The sequence below is a fragment of the Pongo abelii genome, chromosome 4, assembly GCF_028885655.2.
Source record: "Pongo abelii isolate AG06213 chromosome 4, NHGRI_mPonAbe1-v2.0_pri, whole genome shotgun sequence".
Lineage (NCBI taxonomy): Eukaryota > Metazoa > Chordata > Mammalia > Primates > Hominidae > Pongo > Pongo abelii.
The window spans coordinates 91,521,084-91,543,108 of NC_071989.2; the positions used below are offsets into that span (position 1 = coordinate 91,521,084).

Below are 22,025 nucleotides of genomic sequence, written 5' to 3' on the forward strand. Positions count from 1 at the left end.
TGCTACCAAATTCATTTAATAGAAATAACTCTTTGAGTAAGTGCACTTGCCTACCGTGGAAAACACTTTATTTGGTGGCAATGTTGAAACAGCCAATATGAATTATAGGCATTTACTGCAATAGAATCAAGAAACCTATTTCCCACTTCAAAATCAATAGAAAAATTGCTACTTACACTAGGTATTCTTTGTCTTTGTAAAGACAAATGACAGTGCATTCTGTTTCAGGGTAGTTGAAACATTTCTCAACTGGCAAAGTTGTTTGGTCCTCTATTTTACCTGTGCAGATAAAAGGATCCTTTTGCATCTCAAAGGCTAGAGGCAATATTTTTTACAAATAAATAACATACTAAAGTGATTGTTAATTTTTTAAAAATTAGCCTTTTGAGAAGAGATAGAGAGCACTGAATTTCTGACAGTAAACATTAACGTTTCTTTATCAAAATCTTAATTAAAGTCATGTATGCAAAGCTGAAATGATAGATGTTTTAAAATTCAGGTTATATAGAGATAATTTTTCCATTCATGAAGTTATTATTAATACTTTATAAAAAACACAAATTTCAGCCTATGCAGCCTTTTCTTCTTGGAATTTGAAATGCTTTTATTATTTTTGCATCTTGAATCAGTAATCTTAAAAGTTTTATACTTGAAAATTTTCTGTTGGATAATTATTAAATATTTTGCTGTCACAATAAAATTGTACCCTGTATAGATATTGTCATGATTCCTTATTAGCGCTACTGAAAATATATATGTATAATTTCTCTTATTTAATAAAACACATTTATTGTTTGTTTATGAGTATGTGCAAAAATTAGGCAAACAATGGAATCCCATTGATCTGCTCATATTAAAATGCATTTAAATGGGAATGTGTATGAGTACATAAACATGATTAGTCAGTACTGGGAGCTATCAGAGATTCACTGAAGCTCAAATAAGGAGTAACCTTTCATATCTTAATTCCTCCCTAAATTGTTTGCATCCTAAGAAAATGTCAAAAAAAATAGCAAGTACACAGATTTAGTATTTCACCAGTGACTTCCAGAGAGCTAGAAACAGGATTTATGAAGAATCCACGTTATAATTTTCATTATTCAATAGCTAATGTTACATGGATAAATACATTATTACTGTTATATTATTGCTTACTACTGACTGGATTTCTTCATTATACTCCTGAGCATCATGAACTGAAGAAACTATAGAAATGATAGCAATATCGTCTGATTAACAATGGGCAGATCAGTCCTGGTACACAATGCTTTATACATGAGGCCAAAAATGACTTTGGATTAAGAATATTCTAGTAAAACTTCTGCATCTAAAAGGAGCAGGAAGAATGCATACATTTTAATAATCTTCAAAAGACCAGTTTAGCTAATATCAATATATATTTAGAGGTTGTTGTAATTTCTATTTTTTCTGTATCTGTTCTACTGTCCTGTGCAAGGCAAAAATAAACCAAGTATGTGGTCAAGAGTAGTGGGCATTCACATTCAGACAATTTGTGTATTCTTATAAATGGTTTAATTACAACTGCTTCAAAAGAATCCCAGATTTTCAAAAGTTTATTTTAAGTTTCGAGACTAGACAAGGTCATACTGGTTTTACATCCTACGTGATATAAGTATATATACAAAGAAAAAAAACAACATTGGAATATTACACAGCTTGAAGGTTTGCAAAGGTTATTTGTGTCTTAGTTATTTCTGTACTTAATGACACATCAGACGCATTGAGTATTATATTTCATAATTTGTTGACTAGCAAAGATACAATCATTAGTAACCCAAGTCTTCAAAATTCACACCAAACTTTATGAAGTCATTCAGAAAGAGAAAGTCAATCCTAAAATTAAAATTGGCAACTATGATAAATACTTTCAAAAGGATGTAGATATAATGGAGATGTTTAAAAGTTTAGTTTCATTAATTGTAAAATTAGCATGTTATAGTTATTCAATATAGTGAAGACTAGGTGATTCTTACATGTATTCTACTTATGGTACTGTATTGGTTTTAGTGTGAATTTAAATAGAATAAATTTACTTCACTTTGATGTCATTGACATGAATGACACAAAAGCTATTTCATAATACTACTTTACAATAGTTTTCAACATTTCCGTATGTTGGAACCCCTTTGCTCTCATCAATTTTGGGTGTCATGGAACAAAAGGTAACCCGTTGGACGTGATGTATTGCGAAGAGCATATAAAGCAGAGAGAAAATGAAAAAGCAAGAGAAACTCATTTCAATGATTTTTCTAAAAGGTAACAAATATAATTTTAATCAACTTCCTTGGAAAATATTTTTAAAACAGGTATCAATAGAAAAAATTACAAAACATCATATGAAGCTATAAATAATTTTGAAAAAGTAAATCATCATAACGCATAAGTAATAATCTTGAAAATATACTCTTAAGAATGTATGTAATTTGCAAAGGAAAATGGCTAGATATTTGATGGGACAGTAAACCTTGAGAGAAACTGGCTAAAGAGTAAGTGTGTGTATATTTCTGAACCTAAGTAATTATTTGTCACATGACTTTAAAATTTAGCCAGTTACAAATATTTTAAAATCCTAACTTTAAAGTTATGTAAAAAAGGCAATATGGAGGAAATAGTAATTTTGTTTTTGAAAGATGTTGAAAACTGATCACCATTTCAGAGGCTTCAAATTCATAATTTCATGATAAGAACAAGAAGTAGAAAGCATATGGGCAAGGAACAAATATGTGGCCAGCCAGTCCCCTTAGACCAACTAATTTTCCTCTTATTAAAAATGCCAATATGATTGACTTTCTCTTTAAATTCTTCACTATGATCGAAGCCCACTCCATATATACATCATTAAGAAATGCTGTTAACACATGGACAGACAAGACAGTAACAGTCTAGTGGCTTTTGTTATGCAGCACAAATATTAAAGGAAAAAAATAGCAGTGTTGCGTAGGATCTTAACATTTCGTACACATACCATCCTTTCTTTTCCAATACACTAATTTAAAACTCCAATAATTCTGTCTAAGCCTTATAAAATAAATACTTGTAAAGCTTATAAATTAGATGTTGAAGACTTTTATGGAGGCAGTGTGAGCTTTAATTTGAGAGACATGTCTATGAAACCTCCAGTATCAATAACGAATTGTTACGATAATTGCTTATTTTTTCAGGACCTTTGAAGCAAAATAAATAGAAATCAATTTTCATCTTGAAAATGGTTTACTACTTTGTCATTAGTAAACACTTTGCTTCTCACAAATAACTCCACCTGTGCCTTCCTGGGAAACTACCACCAGTTTCAAATCTCAATAAGATGTTAGTTTCACAGGAAATGTGGAGCTGAACAAAGAAATGATGAGTATGCTTGGCCAAACTATGCAGCACTATATTAATATTTCTTTGCTTAACTTTTTATAAAATAAACAAATAACAAGCCTATTTTTTAAAGTAAATATAAGGATATGTAATTACCATCTAAATGAAGATTTAAATTTAAAGAGACATATATATTTTTTGTTCTTTTGTGCAAACTGAAAGTATGGGATTCTTTATGAAGCAATTATTTGGAAATTAAATAGTTATGGCTTCCTTTAAAAATAAAACTGCAAATTTAATTAACGAATATTAAATACAGATCAATCTACTGATATGCAGTCATGCTCTACATATATGAGTAAACATGACATTTCTTTTAGTGAACTAATAGGAAATTCAATTAGAAAAAAATTGAATTATTCAGGTAATATACAATATTAAGAATACAGAATAGAACCAAAAGAAAAAGAAGTCACATAATCTCTTATTAGAAATAATGAAAGTAAAATGAGAATGATAATATCAGTACTGCATGTCACATATTCTTCTTTAAAATTTTGTAATAAACATTGACAGTGTTTGGTAGGAACAGGGAAACAGGATAATGTAGAGTCATTACAGAAGAAAAAAACTTATTGCTAACATTTCAGTATTCCTTTTATCAGAATTAGGTGAGTATTGATTGTAAAAGCTCTATCAACTCTTGCTCTTATTTGATGACTTTGAGACTTTTTTACTCTTGCTATAAAAAGAAGGCTACTTTCTTTCCCTAATATATTTCTACCAATGTGAATAATTCAGGAAACAATGAGAGAAAAGTAATTCACACTTAATGTGTTGTTACTTAAGAGATTTGACCAATAAAAATCAAATTAAATCATTGAAAAGGCAGGCTTAGACCCCCTTAAAAACATCGTTAGTTGCCTACCATAATTTGAGCACTTTTTCATGAAAAAAAAAACCATTCAGTTTCCTACAGATTTTGCACAGTTCATTCCATGGAGATACTTTTAAGGAAATAGGGAAGAGGGTTGTGAAACGTAGCCTCTCCTCATTCCTCCTCTGTGCAGCCCAGCAGCTCTGACCGCAATGTGATCCTCCCGTACCAGGACCAAGGAAGGATTCTTATGTGTCGTGCATAGATGGGAGGGTCGATGACGTTTTTTCTGTGAGTGTCATTGTCAAAATTGCCCTGGAAAACCTAATAAAGAAGAGCAGAAAAATGTCAGTCACACAGCTTTCTTTCTCTGAAATTATTTTTATGTTCCAGTATGGAACATTTTCCCCAAACATGATATTTGATAACTGTTCATTTTCTTTTCTTCAAAATATATTGCAGCTTCTTTTTAATAATAATTATTTTAAATTAAATGGTCAATTAATGTTTAAAGAGTTAAACCTTTATTGTTTAATGCAGGCATTCACAGGTCTATCATTTTCCTCTGCTTGTTTCTCTCAATTAAAAAAATACAACATGTATTCATTTTTTGCTTATGTCACAGGCTGACGTTAGTCATGTAGCTTGCTGAAGATGCTCTCTTCCAAGCGGTGACTCAGAGATCCAAGCTGCTTGCAAAGTACAGCTATCATCTGGAGCATGTGGCCTCCACATTCACAAGGGGCAAAGGGAGGGAGAGTTAGCAGACTGCGCAGAGTGTTTAAGAGAACAAGTGTGGAAGCAGCTTATATCACTTCTGTATATATCTGTTTCACCTTACCTAATTATATGACTCCAGCCTAACAGCAAAGGAGGCTGGGCACTGGAGAGAAGCACAAGGCTATCTGGTGAGCACTAACAGCCTCTATCACAGTGCCTTTTGCCCACTTCTTCTCAAATAGAGAATAAAATTAGCCCATTTGCAAATGAGACAATGCAATCAATGCTGTTTTTGAACCGTTTTTCTCTTCTTTTTTGGCTTCATCTATTAATTCCTGGATCCATACAATACTATTGGGTTCAATATGACTTATAATATCCTGACACTTTGCATTGCACGTCTATTCTTCTTTCTTTTTTTTTTTTTTTTTGGAGCTTTACTATGGCCGCTTGCTATTCCCTTAAAGGACTTTCATAATAACTTGGACAAATGTCTGCTTCAGAAAACAAAACAAATTTAAAACACTGGGACCCTGATAGGAATGGCATTAAATTATAAATTATGTTGGGGTAAACTGAGGTATTTATATTATTTAGTCTTTATCTGAAGATTTTATCCTTTTTTTCTTATAGATTCTGAACATTTCTTATTAAAGTGATTTCTAACTATTTTATATCTACATTTTTAAAAATTTATATTTAGTTTAGATTTTTAGATTTAGTTTAAATTTATAGAGTAAAAATCTCAACGCTTTCTGTTTTTGCTTTATGAAGCACCTTATAATTAGAAGATAATTTTCTTTCTTGTCTGACATCAAATTTCTTTCTTGTTTGGCATCAAAACATAATTATGTAGCCAAAGAGACACCTGAAAATAAAATCCTTAAAGTAGAAAACAAAAAACAACCAAACTCCGTCATCACATGACAGAATACTTAACCCACATCTTTCAGCATTCTGAAATTAAAGGGAATGTTTTAAAAGCCTTCTAGACTAGATTGGTTCGGTCTTATACGGCCACAAATGTTCTCCTGGAAAGAAAAAAATCATGTTCTCCTCAAAAGCATTAGGCAGTATGGCACTGATTAATAGGAGCAATAGACAAGAATGAAAAGTCTCTCTGCTGGTTCTGCTGGCATATCTAAATTCATATTCATTTAGCAGGCATTTTATGCTTAGTAATGCCCTGTCTTGCACAAAGGAATAATTCATTCTGGACTGAAATGTGCTACTACTATGTTACAATGTCTCTGTTAGCAAAAGCTCACAGGTACAGGACATATCATAAACACTCACCAAAAATCTTGAGAGACTGTTGCTACTGCAACAGCAGAAAATAAGCTCTGGTTTACTGACATCCTCTCTGACATATGACGTTGGATTCAAATGTTTCACTGAGATTGTGGTATTACAATTTAATATAGAATCTAAAATCCAATTTTGTAGCCCTGCTATTGAACTTAATGTATATCTCTGGGATAGTAGAGTTTAAATTCATTAACTTTCATTGCAAGATTTATAACAGCCCAAAATATAGTTTTATACCACTTCTTGGGAAGGAAATACAGAAAGAAACAATTTTCTCTTAAGTGTCCGCTCTCTAGCACAGGTTTTGATGGGAACTCTCAACCCAGAAAGTATTAGTTGAATTATTAATTATACTTATTTCTTTATAATGAAGAATACATACAGAGAAACTATATCAGCTCAGAAACTGAAAACAACTATGAAGTTTCTGATTTAATATGTGAAAGTCATGGATATTTGCATGTTCACTTAAAAAAAGTGAAGTTTCATGAAACAGGATGATTTATAAAACAATAACGTTCATAGAAAAACAGCCGAAATCTATACTAGAATCATCCAATTTACAGCCTCAAAGCACTGAAAATATATTTTTATTTTCAGAGGCTCTCAGTAATGACACATACGGAAAACAAAGCACCCACTTGTTAATTCCAGGATGATATTGTGTACTTGTTGTGTAAACATGTGGCACATGTGCTGTTTTCTTATCTTAAGCACTAGGAAGCCCCTGCTTAAGAATGCTACCTAAATATTTCACCTTGCAAAGGAATGCAAACACAGTATTTTTAGTTAACTTCGTAAAATCTCTAAGATTTCTAGAAAGTGCTTTCACAGGCACATTTTAGAGACATAAGCATCTGAACTAAAACTGAAGTCTGAAAAGACTGATGGAGAACATTAAATCTCTATATAGGAGTGAAAATATTTTACATGAGAAAGACACAGTTCAATTTAGAATTTTTTAGAAAAACTATGCACAAGTTTCAGTTCAGGGAGGAGGCTAATTAGCTGATGACAAATTTACTGATATATTCAAACATGATAATGCTTAGAGGTCTCTCAGGCTTTTTCTAACATATGGGGCCTTGATCAAAAAACACTCAAGGTACTTTGCAGAAGCTTCCATAATTACAACCTAAGAGAAGATAAGAGAAAGAAAAATACAACTCCCTCAATGTAGCTATCTTGATTTTCTTTTTCCTAAGGTTAACTCTCTTGTGATGCTGGTTGAAAATACAAATCAGACTCTTCGGAGGATTCAAATCTCTGAAGAGAATTTCACGGAGAGAATATCAGATGAAATAAAACAATAAAATCTTGCTTCTAGCAGCATTAATACACTTTTTATAAGATGAGCTACCATTCTTTGTTAGGGACCACGGTCTATTCAGGCCAGTATAGACATCATCAATAGGAGGCCTCCAGGGATCATGGAACAAAGCAACATTATCCTCCACGATGTAGTCAGAGAGGTGGGGCATATTTCAGTTTCTTTTAGCAGTCATCGAATAGGACTCTAAATATCAAAGAATCCTTTGGGGATTTCTTGCACATACGATTTCTTTAGAAAATCATCTAGTTTGTAAAAATATGCTTCTTTTCATTTGTCCTACACTTAACTGATTAAAAGTTTTAAAGAGGTTCCCATTGTTCTAACTTTTTGGAATTTTTGTTCACATCATTCAAATAGCGAGTGGTTCTAAGCATTTTTAGATAGATTCCCTATGGCTAAACATCAGCATTTTACATCAGTATTAAACACCAGTATTTTATTAAGATTTAAAGTGACCATCACTTCATCCCTCTGGGCTTTTGTTGCCCCCTTATAGATTTCATTATTTTTCTTCTGCTATTTGAAGACTATAGTTGAACCGCATCTGGGATTTCAGATATTGTGGAAATACGAAGGTTGAATGAGACTTTCTAAAGTTTTTTCTATTGATTGTATTTGCTTTGTTTACGGTATCAAGCATACTACTAGCCTTACTGACTGTATCTGTACACTGACCTACTGTTCTTAAGGGATAGAGGACAAAGGTAAAGATCCATTTTCTTAGGGCAGCATGTATGTGTGTGTGTGTGTGTGTGTGTGTGTGTGTGTGTGTGTGTGCAGTGGTGCTGGACTGAAAGCTCAGAATTCTTTATTTAACATACATAATTTCAACCCTTTGTGCTTTCATCCAGAACACTAATGGAGAAGTTAAATAAGAACAGTCTTTGGTAGCTCTGATCCTCAGAAACCCTGTTTTTATCTAATTCTACCCATATAATGAAAGAATCTGAGATTTGGAAGAGAACTCAGAGATCTGCTATCAACAAATTTTCCCTCTAATATTTCTAACATGGAACTTTCAGCCTATTCATGGCATGCCTCAATACAATAGGACAGATATGTATTTAGACAGTTTGAAAGTCTATCTTTTTAGAAGACTAAAATGTGTATCTCTCACTTCAATCTATTGAATCTGTGCTTAATTCTCAATGAATGTAGAACAAACTTAGCTCATCAAAAGAACTTTTGACATACTTAACAATAATTGACACAAACCTCTCAAAAACTCAACTTCATCCCTCTAGGCTAAACATTCATGGTTCCTTAAAAGGTTCCTCATGTTGCATGATTTTCAGACTTATAATCTTGATTGCATTCCATTAACTAACATCTGTTTTAACTATGGCTCAGTGAAAGTGTGGTATTTATTGGGACACAGAATGTAGACATACTGTGAATAACTCAAAAGATAGAGTGCACCTTTGTTGTAGATGCAATATTTCTATCAATGCAGTCTAAAATGTAGAATAATTATATTGCATTTTGGGTTATAGTTGATTGATTTATGGTCAAATACATTTTGGATATTTTCATAATTTCTCCTCAGTGACGGTTTTCCAATTTTTTTACTTGTATCTATTTTATAAAGCAACCATTTATATATTATATAAGTATATAATTCTGATTTTTGTGGCTGACATAAGGGACAGATGCTTATTAATTTATAGTTCAGTATCATAAAATTTATTTTTATATACTTAGTGTCAACATTACTTCAATTTTTTTGACTGTCAAAAATTTCAGAGTTACAACTTGAATCAACGCTTTAAGTGATGTGAAGTCTTATGAAAATTTTCACGGAATTAGTATGCATGAATCACATCAAACATAACATTTTTCCATTTGAATAGTTTGGGAAAGAGCTTTCTTTGTTTCTAATTCTAGGGCTAGATTTTCAGTAATATTTTAGGCTAATCTAAAATTTATGTTCTACTTTGCCCTATATGCAAGCATTCCAAAAATCAAATTTTTTTATTAAAAAGGAAAAAATATCAAAATATATAGAAAATTATTTTTAAACATTTTAGTTAGTGGTATACATCTATATCATATTAAACAAATCTTATTGGAAGCTTTGCATGTATGAAACTTCTATAAGTGATTGGCTATAAAAAGTCTGAAACCAAAGTTTAATTCTTTCAGGCAAAATAGACTGCAGCTATCATTCTGTGAATTCAATTTTCTAGGAAAATTTACCAGCATCCTGAAACCATTTCATGATTGAATGGCTAGTATATTATTCTTGATGTTTTTCTCTGCAATCAATTCCACTAAACCAATGAAACTCTGTAACAAAATTAGCCTCAATATTAGTACATTCTTCCAGATGTAATAAGGAAACAAGAAATTCATTTCCAGATAAATTTCAATATTCTAAGAAATGTTTCTTTGGAAAATAGTGATATTGAGAATTATATTCTAAAAGGGTCACCAAAAAAGTAGGGGTTTCTGTTGGAGCCAGTAGACTTTGTTAATAAGTGTCTATATTGATCATCAGTGTGCAGAATGAGCTGGGGGATTGGCCTTCACTATAGGGCAGCCCAACAACACTACAGCACAAATTGTCATCGACAGAAAGGAACAGAGATCTGCCACAGTGTCTTCCATCCCATAGCATCCTGAGTAGAACCATTACCCTCCAAAGCTGAAATAAGGTCATAGCTAACCGAAACAATCTATCAGCAGGTGAAAGTCAAATGGAAAAAAATTCAACCAAAATGTATACATAGGACCTTAAAGTAGAGCCAAAGACAATGATAAAGTTACATGTCCCAATTTGTGAAAATATAATGTGTGTATTCTACAGAAAAGAGATCAAATGCGAAGAGGACTTGTTTTCATATCAACCACTAACTGTAACATATTAGACAATCACTTCATTTTTCTGTATCCAAAAGGAGTTGATCATCTTGTCTTCTTTGCAAGAAACATATCTAGACACATCTTAATCTTGAGTTTGCTTGTGTGTACTATCTTGAAGTAAATTGCTGACCATCAAATCTTTTCTCTATTGAACAGTTCTTCTGCAGAGTTTAGGATGTGTCAAATCTAGTGTAAGCATAACGTTTACAGACAGATGTCATTCCAGTGATCAGTGTACAGTCTACAAAACCGTGTGTAATACGAGTGTGCAGTAGATGTTAACCTTACCCAAGAAGGAGTCTGTTTTGTGCCCTCAGCTCCTTGAAGGTAATCTCTAAGCCCTTGGAATGGCCTGTCTGAGAAGAGTATTTTTGTTTCCCAGGGGGCCCTGGGCCACACCAGATAGCCTATGCTAACATTGTGGTTTACAGTGGGGTCTTCAGGTCAGCTTCACCACTGAAAAGGAGGAAACTAAGGTTAGCCATACAGATGGTCAACCATGTCTAAATGTTGGTGCTTCCTTAAAAACTCTGAATACCAACGCTAAGGTGAGCTTCCTAGTTGGCAATACTCTGGGCTTATTGTCACATAACATTGCTGAGAGAACTTACTACTCTCCAGAAGTCTCCAAGACAACTGAAAGCTCATTCCTGGACTCTCCTGGACTCTGCCCCATATGTCTCTTCCCTTAGATGATCTGTATCCATATCCTTTCATCGTGATAAATGATAACTGTTGAGTATGATAATTTTAGTTGTGTTTGTGAGTTTTTCTATTGAACTATCAAACCTGAGAATGATCTTGGGGAACTGTGAATGTGCAATTGATGTCAAAAGTGAGGGTGGGTTTGGGGAATCCTGAATTTATGATGAGTAATTGGTATTGAAGGGCTACAGGTTTCATCTAAGTTTTGTTGTCTGAAACATTGACAGTTGGAAAAGGAACCTCAATTGTCTGAAAGGGTTGTATCTACAACTTCTCCAACATCATGCGCCAGCCTGTGACAGACATTCAGGCTTTAAAGTTGATTGTGAACTTACTTTCTATTCTGATTCTTTGAATAAATCCTCAAAGGACAATCCATTGAAATTTGTTTATTTTGGCCCATAAGTATACTTTCTAAACCTTCTACTGTTAGGTTCTACTCCCTCTATTTTACTTGCTTTTCTTATTTTCAATTTCTGGATGATATTTATTCTCATGGGCATAAACCTAATAAGCATATCAAACAACCGGTGTTACTTGTCCTCTTGCATATTTCAGTAACAAAAAATTCAACTTCTTTATTCTCCTGTATTTCTTTAATATCATTTCCATAAAAGCTTATAGGTCCTTTGAGAAATACTACTTTGTCCATCTACTTGGGTTTCTTTTGAAATCCCTTAAGAAACTGCAGTCAGATTTTCTTAAAGCTATTGTGCATGGTCATATATATAATAATTCTGCACCATAATTCATATTGGATATTAATTTTATCTATGTTCCTTTTAAAATGATGTTTTGCTCCGTAAACCCTTTGAAAAATCTAGATCCTGTTTGCTTCAGAGACTTCTTTGCTTCCCAAGATTTCTCCATGAAACTACCTGAGGCTTTCAAACTGCTTATTTAACTTCAAAAACCTAATTATAGAACATTTTTGCTTGATGGGAGAAGTGAAAAACAAAACATGGGGACAGGTTCCATAGTCTCGCTTTCACAAGGGCATGATTCATTTAAACCATTAAAATGAATATATGGGTTCTCTAAAAAAAATTTCCATTCCTATTGTTGCTCTCAAGAAATTTCTTGTGGCTCTAAAGTTTGCTTTCTATTGTAACTATGTAAAAAAGTAGATTTTTGGCTTCAAGAAATACTATATTTTACTGAATGAATCTGGCTTTGCTTCATGTTCCTAGTGTATATAAATCTCTGATTATATCCCAAGAAATTCTTTACTACACCACAAATTTGATGTTCACTTACAATTCTTGTAGCATGATTTGCACTCTACTGCTCCTTCTGTTAGTTTTTTTTTTCTGAAAATGCACAAATGAAAGATTCCAATAATAATTGGCCAAAACATAGGCAAACGTGTTTTTTTCCCTACCCTGGCAATGAAAGTCCACATTTCTGGACCTTCATTGCTTCTCAAATTGCCAGATTCTCTTTGGTTTCCATGTAGTTGACATGAAAGCTGGTTTGGGAACATAATTCTTCATTGGGAAAGAGAACTGTGTGACAGCTTTCTAAAATTCATTATTTCTTAGATCCTCTGGAATTTGAGAGTATTGGAAAACAGGAGGAAATAGCACATTTTTGATAGTATTTTTTTAGAACATTTAACTTCTGGCTTTTCGTAGAAGAGTTCAACTGCTCCTAAAAAGATATGGGATTAGGGGATCCTATTCTCTCCAGTAGTATCAACTTGTCTATTACTGGCAAGCTGGCATAGGCAATACTTGTGATTCCCTAGTCCACTGTGAGAGTGACAAGTTGAGCTAAGAATTGCCAACATCCCAGTCAGCCAGATGAGAGACAAAAGGGACTGGGGCAGAGTGGCCATCTCCATTCATTCTATGGACTGTTTTCTTGCATAACCTTGGCTTTAAGTAACTGGAGAGCTGGTAGCTCTTTAGAAGGAGCCCCAAGAGCCTCACTAAGAAGTTCATGTTACCTTTTGTTATTGGGTCTTGACCTTGGGAAAAAGACGTAGTGAAAAATCAAAGCAAAAGAGTCCATCCTCCTTGACTGTTATCTTCCTTTCCCCAAGCTTGCTGGCATTTAGAATGTAGAGTCCAAAAGCCAGTAGGTAGGATACACCACCATATTTAACTTCTTTTATGATGAAAGTCTCCTTAAGTAATAAGAATATCTTAGGAAATATATCACATAGGATGATTGCCTATAAAGATTTATGAAACATAAAATATGCCATTCTAAACTGTGGCTATATATTTAAACTGTCTGCCTTCCACTACTCAGATTTTGACTGCCATAAGAAATATTCCTACAGAAAAGGTAGAATTGGGAAATCATCTGCTTTTCAAAGACATCTCCAGGAGATATTACCAGGAATAGTTGGAAAGTAAGGGCATCTACTTTTTTCTTTTTAGTAGAACATGAGAAATGTAGAAATGCCTTTCCTCTTTTCTATAAAAGTACAGAGCAACTTGTCTCTCTATTGAAGCTCAAAGCTCATCTCTCAGACTCTCATCTGAAATCACACTAGGTATTTTCCATCTCATCAGAACAATTTGAGACTCTACCCCTGACTCTACCCTTCATGGTAGATATATAAATGATGTGGCAGTAGAGAAATTGGTGTATTTGGTAATTCTTGCCACATTAGGAGACTTTTCCTCACTTCAAGTCTCATTGAAGAGTTTCACCCTATCCTTGTCAGAAATGACTTCATATTGAGCTCTATGTATGAACACAGAAGTGATTTAAGCACTAAGCCATGTGACTTCTAAGCCAGACTGGTGATGAGGAGAAAAGATAATTAGGGAGAGGAGACAATCATGGAGATGGATGCAGAGGTGGCAAAGTGGAATCATACAGCTGAAGCAGGGTGCCTAGGTGTGAGCGTAAGCGTGTATTGCCTAGGCACAGAAAGTAGTCATTCTCCTTTATCCTCTCTCCTGAGTATCCTCAGTAGACCATCTGGTCCAGCTACAAGACATAGAAGATCTTAACTGGAAACAAGGTTGTAAGATCAAATATTTTGAATATACTTATACTAAAGAATGTATCATTTATCTGAATTCAAATTTAACTAGGTGTCAGTATTTTTATTTGCCAAATCTGGCAACACTATATGAAGAACATGAGGAATGCTAGACCTAAGCTGAGCAGTCACTAACTCTTCTTTGGGATAAGCTAAATTTTGGGTCTTTTTACTTTTAATGAGTTGAGGGCATATTATTACTAAAATATACTTGATCTCAGAAGAGAAAAGTAAACTTTGATATTACTTATGGCTATTGGGGTATTACCAAAAGGAAGAAAAGAAAAGTGCAATTTTGTTATGTAAAAGTTATATTATTTTCACTCATATATGAGGAATGTCTTCCTTTAATTATTATTAAATATCAGACATTTCATTTATCTGTTCAAAATTGATTTTGTTTCTAACTTTATTGGAAATAAGGAAATTAGTTCTTGTGTTCAGTTTTCTGAGTTTGGTCCTCTGCTCACAGCTTCAGAAAAACTGAGAGGAATGCCTCTTCACACTGGTATAATCACTGAATCCGTCTTTTGTTAAAGTTATTTTTTAATCAGTTTTGTGTCTCAAATTATGCCAGAAGCTTTTTGATGATGAGAAATGTGTTGCCTCTTTAATAAGTGTCCCCAAAGGGCTTATTACAGGTGTATTTGTCCCAAGAGTGCTCTATACATATTAACACACTTTCTCTTTGAGAGTTAACCAAAGGAACTACGTAAAAATCACTGCCAAATGATTAACTTTATAGGGAGTGGCAGATTCAGAAATCTTTTTATAGTCTCCCATAAACATGGATATATGACAGGTATCATTTGTTCTTTTTCAGATTTACACTATGAAAAAGTAGAAAAATACTGCCACGTTAATTAAGACATTGTGAAACTGTTCAGGGGGAGACTTTTAATTGCTTAACATATTGCAGCTGATGGTGTGATGGTGGATAGTAAAAATGGCATATGTATCATGTAGAGCTAATGTCCTTGGGCATTTTTTAACCATATAATAAACAATAAAAATATTCGTTGTTTGGTGATTATTTAGAAATAAAATGGGTTGAAATTATTGCTATATTCTAATTGATATAGTTTGGATATTTGTCCCCTCCAAATCTCATGTCAAAATGCGATCCTCAATATTGGAGCTGTAGCCTAGAGGGAGGTGCTGGGTCATGGGGGCAGATCCCTCTTGTATGGCTTGGTGCCCTCCTTATTGTATTGAATGAGTTCTTGCTCTATTAGTTCACAGAAGAGCTGATTGTAAAAAAATAATGTGGCACCTTCTCCTCTCTCTCTTGCTCCCTCTCTTGCCATGTGATGAGCCTTCTCCCTCTTCGACTTCCACCATGAGTAAAAAAAGCTTCCTGATGCCTCACCAGAAGCCAAGCAGATTCTGTTGCCATTCTTGCACAGCCTGTAGCACCATGAGCCAAATAAACCTCCTTCTTTATAAATTACCCAGTCTTAGGCATTCCTTAATAGTAATACAAAATAGACTAACACCACTAGTCAATGGTTAATGCATACTTAAACAATCAAAATAATGACATAGTTTCTATCATACTCAGATTGATCGAGTACTTGTTTTCCTAGTAGGAAAGAAAACTATCAGATTCACCCAAAATAGCATCATAGTTTTTTCTATTAAAAATGCTAATTTTCTCTCAGCTAACATCTCCTGCTTTCATCACGTTCATCACTGCCTCTTAATGAATGATAACATCACTGAATTTTAAATAATTTATTAAAGTTTGATAGTCTTGATCATTCTACTGGGGAGCTAATCACTAATCAATATTTTTAATATGTTAGCATTTTTAATCAATGCATACAGTCACAGTTGGGTTAACACTTGATTTTTCTTAGTAGTTGTATAAGAATGACTTAAATAAAAGCATGAGTAATTTTTTTCATTGAGAAATATTGTCATTATGCAATTAGGTCTATTAATAAATAAGTCACACACAAACATAAGATATTCAGAATTTTAAGTGTACACGTTTTTAGTGATTTCTGATGAGTGGTGGAAGATTGAGAAGATAAAAATAAGAAGATTTTAACATTTTTGGCACTTGAGCACTGGGAAAAGTAAGGTAATAAGGCATGTAATAATAAACAACATTTAAATTATTTTTCATTGATGAATATTTTACTTTGATAATACTGCTATGTAACATATTCCTTATGTTTTTCACACATATTTTTTCCTTTTTTGCAAAAACGTGCTAACTAGAAAAACTATATTGTTTCAAATTTTAAGGGAGTTTATCAAACTCCCTGAAAATGTAACTCTGAGTTTTGGAGAAAAAAAGATAATTAGCAAGAAAAAACAATAAGCATGTATTTACTCCTCATTATTGTATTATCCTGACTTGTTTTCTGCTTTCTCCATAAATTTATTGAGAACGATGTTTCATAGCATCTGTACTAGGTGGTTATCTGTCATTAAATAACAGTCACACCAGTAGCAACACTCTTCCTACTCCTTGCCCCCAACCCACCCTAATATTGGTGAATTTTATGAATTTTCTGCCTGATTCTACCACCTAATTGTTGTTAGACAGCGTTCTGCTTTTGCTCTTTTGTTTTTTAATGATGAAGGTTAAAACATCCAAACGCCATCAAGAAAAGTAAATGATTCATTGGCCAAAATTAACTGCATATTTTACATTGACAGTGTTTAATATTAGAAAATGTGAACTAATGTACAAAGGATTTTCTTAGAAACCTCAAAATTAATCCTTAAAGAAGGACAACTGGCTTTCCATTGATGTTTCCAAATAAACTGAATGACTTCTTAAAAAATCACTGAGCTCCTTCAGACAGAATGGCTTCTGGTTGTTCCTGTGTCTAATGAGTCACTCTGGTTTGTCTTTCATTCCAGCATGTAGCTAGTTCCATTCTACAGTTGCACTTACATTGGGCACTAGCCCTCTCTCTGCTTATCTCTATCCCATAAGCCGCATCTCCTGTTCTCCCCTTCCTTTCCTGCTCTTAAACCCTTCTTTACCCTACATCCAAGAACAAACATCTTAGTTGTTCTTGGATCTAGGTAGACACTTGGAGCTTATGTTAAACATGGAAATGGAAGCACAATACTTTTTGTAGGAGACCCAGGGCTATTTGCTTGTGGACTTGCATCCATTTTTTTCTGTGTTGTTTTTGACCCCAGGCCTCCACTTCACAACTGGTTCTGTTAAGTGGGTCCCTATTATGTTCTCTGTGTACCTTAACAACTGCTATCACACTACTCATTGATGACAATATGCTGCTTTCTGAATTCAGTTTATTTAACTACATTGTCCTTTCCCAACTCAGCAGGAAGATCTAGGCCTGCAAACCACTTTCACTTTGCTAAATCAATTATTCTGTACTTAGATATTTCCTGATATATTTCATTCTTGGTCAGAGGCCTTGGCAAAATTTACAAGCATCCCATTCTATTTTGGGCATACCGGCACATATCCTAGTCAGGTCTCATAATATTAAATTACAAGTAGAAAAGCAGAGAAACTTCTGAATAACAGTTGATGCCAAATGGTATTTATTTAAATAACAATATCCACGATGTGCTTATTACACATTGCATGCCTGTATTAAAACATCTCATGTACCCCATAAATATACACACCTGTCTATGTACGCACACAAGTTAAAAATATGCAAATTAAAATAAATAAATAAATAACAATGTCCTTATTTTTAGACAATTCTGAAATAATATGATGGTCTTCTTAACTTTAGTTTCAATTAAGTCACTCAGCCACTGAATATTTAAGTAAGTAAAATAAAGTGACTACATGAATTTCTATCATGTAGGGGCACACTTCACTTGCTATTACTGAATCCTAGTGTTTTGTATAAAGTCATGTATTTTTTGGAAATTGCTTTTTGGAAAGCAGCCTCCATTCCTTCCTTCTCTGCCTTATTTGAAAAGAGTAACAATACTCTGAATGGATGAAACTAATGGTCTCCATGTAATATGGAGAGAAACCGTCCTTGATCCTGTTGCTCAGAAACATGCAGCTGCTCCCTCTTGAAAGACAATTCACTCCCTTTGCTTTTCCCCCTGCTATCATCTTCCTCTGTGAGTGCCACTGACAATTCCATTTTATTTACTCCCTAAGGGATTCTTCAGGTTCTAAGTTTCTCACCCAGATCAAATTTCAAAAGAACAGCATGAGTATTATTGACTACTCATCTGACCTCTGCCTTACCCATGAGTTGGACTTTCAAGGTATTAAACATTCAAATTTAATTTCAGCTCTCCAAAACTACTCACTTCAGCAGAAATGACAGGATGCTCTGTGACATCTGTAATTACTGTTGAATTTGAATATATCCTTCAATACAGACCATGGCTGGCAGCTTTATTAATGAGGACTGATGATGTCGCTGCTTCTATTTTTCACACCCATGCTGAGAAAGGGAAGGAGGTTGAAAAGGACCAGGGACTGTTTTCTTCTATTGGAGAGTGATGGACTTTTATGAAACTGACATAATCTACGTGCTATTTCTTCCCTAGAGTTGTTTTATCAAATAATATACCTAGTAGGTTATATTTTGACTTTCCCAAATAAATGGATTAAATCAAAATTTTTCCACCTTTACTGAGCTTCTCATTAGACTGGGAGACTGTGTCATATTCAGATTTTTTTCTCGCTTGGAGTCTGCCAACTGAATACACAGTTGAATGAATATAAATTTCACCTCCTTCTAGATGATCCCCCATCTAATCTGCATCCTAAACTACTTAAATATATTATTTCAATTTAAAATTTGTTTAAAGCTAGTGTTTACTTTGTGATTTTCATAAGGGAATTGGCAAACTTATTACAATTTAATCTTATTTTTAGAAACATTGATTCATATTGACTTCCTCTGACCAATTAGAGGCCAAAGTCCTAAAGAATAATAATAAATTCCATTCTCACTAGAAAAACAGAAAACTACACTTAGTTTCAAAAATTTAATTTTGTTTTTGGCATCAATTAGTCATTTTTCACACACTTGCTTACTATTATCTGGGGCCTCTGTAAACATTTAGATTTCCAGCTCATCTCCACAGAGTCTGAAGCAGGGCCCAGAAATATGTATTTTTAAACAAGTTCTCCTCATGAGTGCCATAATCAGACAATTAGGTAACTACTGAATTAGAGAGTTCACCAAGATATTGCAGTTTATTTCTTGATGAATATATGTGTGATTCATCCTTAAGGACCAAGAAAGTATTATTGGAAACAGGGGATTTTGTTTTCTGTTTTGGAAAATCCGGGTAAAGTTTCAACTTTTCAACTTATGCTTTTACAAAACTCTGGATAATTTTAGGGAGGGAGATGAAATAGAGTATTACCAGCTTCTTCATTCCTGAATAAAGAAAGCTCTTATGCTGTGAATTCAGACTTATTTAAACACTATGATGTTATGACTAATATACTGGATGAGAAAACCCATTTTTATTTCTAATTTTTCCATATAAGTACTCTTCCTGAAATTTATTATTGCTTTACTTTGGCTTATAACCTGAAAAATTAAATACTGAAAGTGTTTGTCAAGTTTTGCAGTTTTCCTGCTAAATGCAGTAAAAAACAGCTCCAAGTGTATAAAACAAATGTCACTTTCATAAGAGCAAAGGAACATTTGACTTTCAAATAAAAATGTACCTGAATTAATGCTGTAGAGAAATATAAAAGTTAGTTAAATGTTAGAAAATGCTGTAGACTAGTAAGGGGAAAATAAAAATGTATGGACTGTAATGAGAGTGTCATCATAGGCTCAATTACAAGAGATTTAATGTGGAATTTAGCTAAAAAACAATACTAAAGTAAACTGCAATTCTTGTGAATGCTATGGGAGGGTTTTCAAAAACTGACATCTCAATAAGGAGAACAGAGTATTATTTTTCTTCAATTGACTTTTGGCATGTGTGTGTACACATGTATGTTTATTACATATATTTAAATATTCCTCTGTGTGTGTGTGTGTGTATATATATAGTATATATATATATATAATGTGTATATATACCTATATATGTGTATATATATACGTATATATATATAATGTGTATATACATATATATATATATATATATATATATGGCATTGATTTTCTGAGGCTTAGTCATTCTGGTTAGTAAAAAACAAAAAGGCCATTGATACATTTTTAGAGTTTTATACCACTTGCTGTAAACCTAGAAAATTGCATTTATTTTCAGATTACTTTTCTGAAGTAATCTTGTGTCTGGATCTACATTAGACTTCCACACCCACCCTCCAAAAATCTATTAAAGCAAGCAGTCAATAAAAACAAACGGCACAAAAGAAGACTTAGAAGCTTTTGTTTATACATATTTCTGTTTGAAAAGTGCATCTATAAAACATCCCACAGACACGTTTTGCCCTGAAACATTCAATTCATCTATTATATTTGTGTGGATGAAAGCTTGTGGTTGAATTGGCACTTGTAAATATTGAAGACTTTTTTTTCCTCTTACGGAAAGTAACCATGGAAAACAAGACAAAAATAATGTTAAGAATCAGTAGGAGATGGCTTACTCAAAGTCAGAAAAAATTAATTGCTAAGTAGTATTGAGCCCTTTTAAACAGAAGAGGACATCTATAAAGGATATATGAAATGATACATAAAATATCTAGTAGAACTAGTAGTAATAAAGCAAAAGAGTTATTTTGATACCTATCAAAAACATATTTTATTGCTATGTATGTATATTTACATATAAAATGACATTTTCAAGTGTTTAAATAACTTAGGCAATACATTTTCTCATTTGTTTTATAAAATTCTTTTCTATGTAAAAATGGAGAAACCTAATGCTGTGTAATTCCTTCTTCCCCATAAAAGATTTCCTTATGATAATACTAATTACTGAATTTTTATCTACAGTTTATTGGTGTCAGTTGTCTTCTTCAATAGTAAATAATAAACTTAGGCTTTTATCTTAGGTTTTTCTTCATTATGCCTAATTAGTTACAATATTAAAAGAAAACTGGTTAGATTTCTTTTTAAAACTACCAGTTAAATTGTCTGAGTTTAGCCAATTATCATGTATTTATAACATCAAAATGGTTTCATGAAAAAATTTTACATTATACAAATAATAGTGTGCTTTATGGTCTCACAGGAGAATTCCAGCTCACATTATTTTTAGTAAATAGTATGCATCAATCTACTTTCACAATTTTCCAACTTGCCTAGTAGAGTCTATTTTTTCTTAACAATAGTATTTATTTTGGTTCGATGTTTGAGGTGATGGATATCCCAATAACGCTGATGTGATCATTACTCACGTATGCATGTATTAAAATATCATATGTAGCACCCCAAATATGTACAAGTATGATACATCAATTTAAAAAAGATTTATTTTGGTCATGTCCAAATTGTATGTTATAATAATTATAGTTCCTAAATATGTGGATTAATAGCTATAATCTATTTTGCTTGTGTTTATGGAGGTAAGTTTCTGGGCCTTAACATTCGTTTGAAGGTGGATTTCAAAAGTTTAAAATACATATCACAAATCCTGAAGCAATCACAAAAATAGCAAAACGTTATGGCTGATAATTCAACAAACACGATTAAAATGGAATCATTGAAAATTTGATTAATCTAAAAGAGTGAAAAAATAGGAATAACAAACAAAAATAGATGTGACAAATAGGAACTAAATAGTAAGATGATAAATTTAAATCCAATTACATTAATACTCCCATCAAATATAAATTGTTTAAATGCTCCACTTGAAAAGCAGAGATAGACTGGACAAAAGAAGATCAAATTGTATGCTGCATAGAAGGAATACTTTTCAAATATTGAGTACAAATAAGTCAAAAGTAAAAGGATGAAAAAATACTAAAAAACCATATGCTAAGGTAG

At 33.0% G+C, this 22,025-nt stretch overlaps 1 protein-coding gene across 4 annotated transcripts in view; it reads right to left on the reverse strand.

Moving 5' to 3' along the window:
- Positions 1-1,556: 1,556 nt before the first annotated feature.
- EDIL3 (EGF like repeats and discoidin domains 3) overlaps positions 1,557-22,025 on the reverse strand; it is a 447,876-nt gene continuing 427,407 nt past the window's right edge. For 3 of the 4 annotated variants that reach the window (XM_024246691.3, XM_054555109.2, XM_054555108.2), the window contains one exon: positions 1,557-4,528. In XM_024246691.3, the coding sequence (XP_024102459.1) occupies positions 4,379-4,528 (150 nt within the window). In that variant the 3' untranslated portion in view covers positions 1,557-4,378. 4 annotated transcript variants of the gene reach the window in all.